Source organism: Corylus avellana, chromosome 6 (genome assembly GCF_965113065.1).
Source record: "Corylus avellana chromosome 6, dhCorAvel1.hap1.2, whole genome shotgun sequence".
Lineage (NCBI taxonomy): Eukaryota > Viridiplantae > Streptophyta > Magnoliopsida > Fagales > Betulaceae > Corylus > Corylus avellana.
This window is the reverse complement of record NC_142495.1, coordinates 28011433-28020015: the sequence shown is the minus strand read 5'-3', so window position 1 is coordinate 28020015 and position 8583 is coordinate 28011433. Positions and strand designations below refer to the sequence as shown.

The 8583-nt window shown below is 35.1% G+C and overlaps 1 protein-coding gene across 1 annotated transcript; it reads left to right on the top strand.

Moving 5' to 3' along the window:
• Positions 1-4934: 4934 nt before the first annotated feature.
• LOC132188657 (Concanavalin A-like lectin protein kinase family protein) lies at positions 4935-7432 on the top strand. The gene has a single exon (XM_059603177.2). It carries the CDS (start codon positions 5117-5119, stop codon positions 7133-7135), a length of 2019 nt encoding a protein of 672 aa, XP_059459160.1. The 5' UTR covers positions 4935-5116; the 3' UTR covers positions 7136-7432.
• The last annotated feature ends 1151 nt before the right edge of the window (positions 7433-8583 follow it).

Below are 8583 nucleotides of genomic sequence, written 5' to 3'. Positions count from 1 at the left end.
TTCTTTTGAGTTTGGAAAACGGCCTTATTGAGGAAGTTTTGCTTTGTATTTCTGACATTATATTTGTAGAGCGTTATACTTAAAGTTGATTTATTATAAGATTTGCTCGATTTCTCTTAAAAAAAAAAAAAAAGAAAAGAAAAGAAAAGAAAAAGAGTGATGTGTTATTTAATTATTATTTTTAAAATAGCATTCTCACATGCTTTTTCTTAATGAGAAATGTCATATGCTTAACAAAAAAAAAAAAAAAAAAAAGGTGTTACTTTTTTAAAGCCCGAGCTATAAGAACTCCAACGACCCAATTGGTAGGTAATTCTATCCTTTGAGAAATTATTCCGTTTGAAATTTTTTTTTTTTTTTTTTAAATTTTTTTTTTTGGGTTAAATACCTTAAACCCCCCTAGAGTTTACCAACTTTATTTTTTTTTCCCTGGGTTTCTTTTTTATCACAGGACCTCCTGAGGTTTGATAAATGACCAATTTAGTCAATCCGTTAGTTGACCGTTAAGACTGACACATGGCACTTATTTAATTTTTTTTATTATTTTTTTTTTAAATTTAAAAAAAAAATTTTAAAATAAAAATAAAAAAGAAAAGGAAAAAACTGGGGGTGCCTCAGTTTTTTCCTTCTTCTTTTTTTTTTTAAAAAAAAAAAATTTAAAATTAAATAGGTACCACGTGTCAACATCTGATTGGTCCACATGTCAGTTTTAACGGTCAATTAACGGATGAACTAAATTTGTCCTTTATCAAAACCTTAGGGAGTCTTGTGATAAAAATGAAACTTCAAAGAAAAAAAAATTAAGTTGGTAAACTTTAAAGGAGTTTGAGGTATTTAACCATTTTATTTTTTTGTCTTTACCAATTAGAAAACTGAAAGCGATTTCCAGATATCGATGTAAACGTACGATTAATAATAAAATCCCATGTGGTTGCAAATGTATGTCTAGGTACAAGACAGGTTAAGATGTCAGCCCTTGACATTGTTGACGGACTCGACTCAATGATTTAACCAAACCTAACGAGAGAGAAGTGTTATATATCTCAATGATTTAACCAAACCTAATAATTTTTAATGTATTCTATGAAATTAATGAATTAAAGTTGATAAAAAATTTTCTCCTCTATCTTTGATTGGGAATTTTTTTTTTTTTAACAGCCAAAAACAAACAAAACAAAACAAAAAGAAAGAATGAAAGAAAAAAAGATAAAATTAATTATGATGGAATGGATAACATTAGTTAAACTAGTTTTTTTTTTTTTTTTTTTTTTTTTTACATGTCCACACAAAAGGAGATGAATAATTCAAAGTAGTTTTCAGTTGATTGAGGTATCCCTCGAAACATTTTCCTGAATAGCTACATATTTTTAAAGAAATGGATAAATTCTTGATTTTTTTTACTTCAATTTTTTTTAATAAATGATAATTTAGTATGGTATAAATTATAAAAACAACAAGCATGAATTTAAACAAAAATTCTCACAATTTATTTCATTTTACTTAAAATATTTCATGTATTTATATATAACACATGCAAACAGGAATTAAGTGGCTTTAATTTAGCTTCTCATTTGTTTTTAAAGGCTAACTTAATCAGTTGGGAACCATGTTTCATGAAGCGGAGATAATTAGTTTGAATCAATGGCGAAACCAGCAGAGGTCCCCCCAACCCCCCTGGAACTTTTTCGTTTGCCCTAAACTTGCCCACCCTCAAACTTTCAACCACTAATTCAAGGGGCGCTCTTGGTAGAACTCCTTCTATGATCCTCTTGCAGCTGTTAATGTTGGACCAGCAAACTTTTGTTGCTGGTGTTTCAATATTTACTCTTTAGAGCCCTTAGTAAATTAAAACTAAGATCAACAATTGAACAAAGAAGGAAGACATATCAGCCTTCAAGTCTTCCAAGAACAAGCTCAGAAAAAGAAGAAAAAAAAAATCAAGAACAAAGAAAGAGAGACTTTCTTCAGCCTTTAACTTCAAAAAAGAAGAAGGAAGCCCACAAAAAAAATAAAAATAATAATAATAAAAAAAAAAAGACCGATGCTTAAGTTAATATCTTGTATATGGATAAAAATATAATGATAATTTATCGTTGAATCAACGCGTGTTGAGTGGGGTGTACAAGGGAAAGGGAATGGTTAGAGTGAGTCTCTGGGGGAGAGAGAGAGAGAGAGAGAGAGAGAGAGATGTATTTTAGAGAGGGAGACATGAGTCTCCTTAAGTCCTTAGAAGGGTTCGTAGGAGAGAAGGAAGAAGCCCCTTGGAAAGGTTTCTCCTTCTCCTCTTATTTCTAGGTGCAACAAAGTTGGACACATGTCATATGGTGAGTGGGTGGGGGCATATGGTAAATAAGTGTAAGTAAGTGGGGCATGGGAGATATTTTCTTCCTAGCAAAGATGATGATGCATGAAAAATGGTGCTCATCGAGCGTAGTTCGGTGGCCACATCGTGCACCAAAAATGCCTTTTAGATTGGTTTTATATCCGCAATTTTGATACTCATAGTAAAAGTTATATTTGATTTACTATCCACGTTATTATCCCAATTATGCCGGTTTTTATGTCTACCAATATTTTTCGTTCTTAATCTTCAAAACCTAAGTTGCCACCTTCCTTTGCAGGTTGCTTGCCTTGCCCCGTCGAACCTCACCCCCCCTCCCCAATTCCCTTTTGTACAAATCGAACAGCAGACATGATCAATATTATTTTTAAGGTCTTATATACTAAACAATGAAAAATTAATGATTTTTCTCGAAAATAATTTCTTTTAAAAACCATCATACTTTGAAATGAACATACCCTTAAATTGTTTTTACTTAACCGAATACGAATTTACAAGTTGTGATGAATTTCTCTAAATGATTATATATCTTCTTTTTTTTTTTACTTTTTTTTAAAAATTTTTTTTTTAATTCATAATTGAGTGCTTACTATTTTTGGGCTTCTGATGTTAACTTTCAATGCAGTTAGTTTTTGGTACATGTATAAACTTTTGGATCATCTCTCCTTGAATTTGGAACAGCTGGAACAAATACAACCAGTACTGGTGAAGCTGCTATGGTTGCCACCAACTTTATACATGCAGAGGCTCACCACTCTCAAGAGGCTCCTATCCTACAAAATCAATATCCACCATTGGATCATTCTATTCCCTAGCAAAATCTCAAGTATTCTCAATAAAACCTTCAAGTCTTCAACAAAGCCTTACTATGGTTCATATTTTGCGTTAAGAGCTACTGCAATTGATGCCGATGGACAATTTTAACTCAATATTTCAACAGTAATTAAGTTTATCATTTTTTATTGGTTTAAGTTGGGTGCAAATATATACTTCATTTATACGGTTAAGAGCAAAAGAATGGGGGTAAACCCAAGCACGGCGATCAAACAAGATTGGTCAATGTTGCGGTCGAGGGATTTTAAAGTCTTCTTGTTCGAATCAACTTCAAATGAGATTACAATTGAAACATTTTGAGAGTTTACTTTGAATGTCTTGTAAGCTTCAATAGAATGACTTTTAATCGTGATTGTAATCGAGATGCTATGTGTTTATGTATAAATCTTGATGCACAATTTTCGTTCGAATGAGAGTTATTTTCATTCCAACCAGATCTTCAAACCTTCAATTCCAACACTAAATAAACACCAACCTAAACCAAGGCCTAAAAATATTACAACCCAGAAATCATATTTCAGACACATGAAATTTCAAATTTCACAAGCATTCTTTGATGGAAGGATTAGGATCCCTACAATTCTCTGTTCGAATTGCAAAAATTCTTTACAATTATAAAAGGCTTCGGATAAGGTTTAATTGTTTGAGCAGGTGCTTAAACCGAGCATTGTTTGGACAATTAAGCCTTAATGTCTTATCAAGAATCTCTCATAATTGCCTGCCCAATTAAAAAGGGAAAAATTATTTGGAGATTTCGATCTGGAGGGAAAGGGCCAGGTCCCAGCCATTAAAGTTGTTGGTGGACCCAAAACTTTTACCCAAACACTCAGCCATCCCAGTCTATTTGTGGGATCTAGAACTTTAAATTTGTTTGATTGTTTCCATCAAGTCCAACACTTTAAGAAGAAAAAGAAAAAATTTGAGGGTGGTGTTATAGGAGGGCTCTCCGTTAAATATCACTTGTCTTAAAAAATTAAACCGATATAAAAAGTTAAATTTAATCATTTAATCATTAATTTAATGCGCTTTGCCGTATAAAAATTTTAAGCCAAGTTCTTAGAACACAAATTTGACGACTTGAAATTGACGGTATGATTTGATGCAACATCACATGCATGGCGAGAAGGGTAGATGACCAATCACCAAAGCTTCTTTGAGTTTAACAAATATTATTAAAATTCCTTTTTATTTTCGGATAGACACTTTCATGTGATCTTCCGAATTTTGGCCACAAAAAAATGAGGTTGATGCTGCAGATAAGAAGACAATCCAAAACCTGCGACCCCACAAACAAGGCAACTAAAAGAGAATACGCGCAGGAATATAAATGTGAAAGGAGAGAAAAACGTGTTCTTTCTGTAAGTTTTATCCATTAATGTGCGCCTTATATAATATAGAAGTGTAAAGAAAAAAATGTTTTTCAAATTAGATTTTTTAAAAAAAATTAAATCAATTCAATTTATAAAATTGTTAGATGTGTTTTTTCATATGATAAGAAATATATAGAGGTTTTAGTACAATTTGAAGGAAATTTATATTAAAGTTTAAAATAGTTTTAAGGTTTCGTGTGTTAAATTATTTATTAATTTTTTTAAAGGGTTATAATTGTATTTTCCAACCTATTATAAGCAGTACAATTGATTTTTTTTTTTTTTTTTTTTTTTTTTTAAGCTGTAGACTGTATTCAGTAGTGTTACGTTGCTTTCCATAGCAGTCTGAAAATCCCATGTGAAATTAAATAAATATATGCCGCTGGATTTCCATTTCAGGACCGCCAAAAACCCCGCAATCTTTTCCTTCACTTTCCCTTTCCTTGATTCTACAATCGAACCAAAGGAAGATGTGAACAAAGCATTTCTTCAAGCATCTTGAACGCTTACTCAACCACCCATAGCACAACACCTGCACATCCTCTATTCCACTCGGCTCAATTCTGTTTTCATGGCAGAAAGACTCTTACTTTTCTGGGTTTTCTTGGTTTTCTCTAATGGGGCAAAGTCTCAGCTTGACGAACTATTCTTTAAGGGTTTCAAAGGTGGTGCAGCCAGCAACATAAGCTTAAACGGCGCTTCAGAGATCGAAGACAGTGGCATACTTCGGCTAACAAACGAAACGCAGCGAGTTCTGGGCCACGCGTTTTACTCGCGGCCAATCCAGTTCAAGAACTCCACCAATGGCAAAGCTTTTTCCTTCTCCACCGCCTTTGCTTTCGCCATAGTCAATCAGAATCCTACTTTTGGCGGCCATGGCCTCGCCTTCACAATCTCTCGCACGAAAGAGCTTCCTGGGGCTCTCCCCAACCAGTACCTTGGCCTACGCAACGCCAGTGATGTCCGCAACTCGTCTGACCACCACATGTTTGCTGTGGAGTTTGACACCGTCCTGGACTTGGAGCTCGACGACATCAATGGCAACCATGTTGGCATTGACATCAATAGCTTAGTGTCAAACAAATCTGTTCCGGCCGCGTATTTTGATGACAAGAATTCCAAGCATGATCTTGATTTGAACAGTGGTCAGGTAATTCAGGCATGGATAGAATATGATTCGTCAAGTAATCGGTTGGATGTAAAGCTTTCGCCTTCCTCTGTTAAACCAATTTCTACACTTTTGTCCTTCGAAGTGGACCTCTCAGCAATTCTTGAAGAATCCATGTACATTGGGTTCTCTGCTTCAACTGGTTTGCTCGCCAGCTCGCACTTTATAATGGGCTGGAGCTTTAAGATGAATGGGGAAGCTAAATCTCTCCATTTAAACGAACTCCCTTCACTCCCTGGGCCTAAAGGAGATCAAACAGCCCTCAAAATTGGTGTTTCAGTTTCAGCCTCTGCGGTTATAATTTTGGTAATTGGTTTGTCTTTTTACCTCGTTAGAAAAATCAAGAACTCTGATGTGATTGAGCCCTGGGAGCTTGATGTTGGTCCGCACAGATTTTCTCACGAAGAGCTCAAGAAAGCAACACGGGGTTTCAGAGACAAAGAGCTCCTTGGGTTCGGTGGGTTCGGTCGAGTTTATAAAGGAACTCTGCCAAATTCGAACACCCAAGTCGCGGTTAAGCAAATTTCACATGAATCAAAGCAGGGTGTGCGAGAATTCGCGTCGGAGATTACCAGTATTGGTCGTCTTCGTCATAGAAATTTGGTTCAGTTGTTAGGATGGTGTCGGCAGCGAGGCGATCTTTTACTTGTTTATGATTTTATGCCTAATGGGAGCTTGGACAATTATCTGTTTGATGAGCCTAAAACAATTCTGAGCTGGGAGCAAAGGTTCAAGATCATCAAAGGTGTGGCTTCAGGGATTTTGTATTTACATGAAGGGTGGGAACAAACTGTGATTCACAGAGACATCAAGGCAGCGAATGTTTTATTAGATTCTGAGCTAAACGGACGGCTTGGTGACTTTGGCCTTGCTAAACTATACGATCACGGCTCCAATCCAAACACCACCAGGGTTGTGGGCACGCTGGGTTATCTAGCGCCGGAGCTGACACGCACAGGCAAGTCTACAACCAGCTCAGATGTTTTTGCATTCGGTGCTTTGCTGCTTGAAGTGGTATGCGGGAGAAGACCCATTGAGCCTAAAGCATTGCCGGAGGAGCTCATGTTGGTGGAATGGGTGTGGGAGAAGTGGAGAGCAGGCTCAATTCTTGAGGTTGTAGACGCCAGGTTGGGCGGTGAGTTCAATAAGGTTGAGGCTGTTGTGGTGCTCAAACTAGGCTTGATGTGTTCCAACAATGCGCCCAAGGCACGCCCCACCATGAGGCAGGCGGTGAGCTACTTGGAAGGGGAGTTGGCTCTGCCTGATGCAGTGGAAGCCCCGGATGCATATGATGGAAAAAAGGGCGGCGCTGCGGCTTCAGAATATGTGGATTCTTATACAACATCTTCATCGGCCGGGGATGATAGGGATGTTGATCTTGAATCTGGTTATTCTAGCTCACTTCTTTCAATTCCTCGATAGCCATGATAGAATCTCCGAGTCTTTTTTGTTTTTGGATTTTCAGTTCTTCTGTGTGGTTATGTTAGTGAATTTGTTGTGATGTAAACAGGTTGATAATTATATCATCGTTTTAGTTTTTCATCAGGGTGTAAGCATAGTAGTAGCTAGAGTTTGTATTTTTGGTTCAAGAATTCATTAACATCTGCAAATGGGGGATGATTTTATTGTATCCTTTTTGATATTCCATTTCCGAATAGAAGGGAAACAGAGAAGATGTATTATTGTAGGGTCTAAATTGAATTTCACATTTCTAGTAGTGATACATCTATTGACCAAAGATGCATTAAAGCTATGGCTTGAAAATGTTTGGTGAGATTCAACATTAAAATGCAAGAAGAGTAATTGAATAAGGTTTGACCAAGAGCTCCACCCAGCAGTAGCAGCAGCAGCCTCTTCATTTCATTTTTCTACTTATTAGCAGTGGGAAAAATAAAAAGCATCAATTGGTTCAAATAATTACTCTTAAGGAAAGCTTGTTTGCTAAGTTTTAACTCACTCTAATAAATGTCAAGTGTACTCTAACATGTGAGATGCACATGTTTTCTTTAACATTTTTAACAATTATTTATTACTTTTTTAATAACTTAGGAACCTGAACATTAATTTTTTTGAAGAATTTATACACGTTAAAAAGATGCTTTGCATTTATTAGAATGGATCAAGGAAGTTGCCTTCAAACTGGTTTGGTGGAAATTTGTATCAGTTTGTTAAATCATTCTTTTTTAAAAAAAAAAATTATCAAAATTTCACAACATTAACAAACAAATTTCATCCCTCTATACTCAATTGTCTAAATCACATGCCTTAATTGACTCTTTGGAATCTGAAAATATTATGCTTATTGATAAGTTGAGTACCTCTACTTCACATACTTCTAATTCTGAAAGAAAAACTTCGTTTGTTAAGCCTATAAAAGTTGAAGAAGTCATGGCCAATATGACATGCTTGGATAAAGGCACAAAAAAAAAAACTCAATTTTTTTTTTTTTAAGTTTTATTTCATGATTAAAACACTTTATGAAACAAAATATAGGTTTACTACTAATAATTGGGTTAAATACTTTATTAGCACCTGGGTTTGCCGATTTTTATTTTTTCTCACCTAGGATTTAAATCCTACCATAAATAGTACCTGACTTATGGAAAATGACCAACTTAGTACTTTCATTAGGTTCTGTCACACGTGCTATCACATAAAACAGACACGTGTCCTAAAATAAAAAATAAAAAATTATTTGAAAATTGAAAATTTATGGGTGGCCGGCCACCTCCATTTTGCCTTAATTTTTTTTTTTAGGTTTTATTTTTTAATTAATTTTATTTTTAATTTTTTAGGACACATGACAATTTTTATGTGATAATACATGGCATTCTATTAGTTTTGGACAAACGGAAGTACTCAATTGATTT

Bases quoted from the DNA above. Each gene is read 5' to 3' on its own strand.
- LOC132188657 (XM_059603177.2), top strand. From the start codon at position 5,117: ATGGCAGAAAGACTCTTACTTTTCTGGGTTTTCTTGGTTTTCTCTAAT.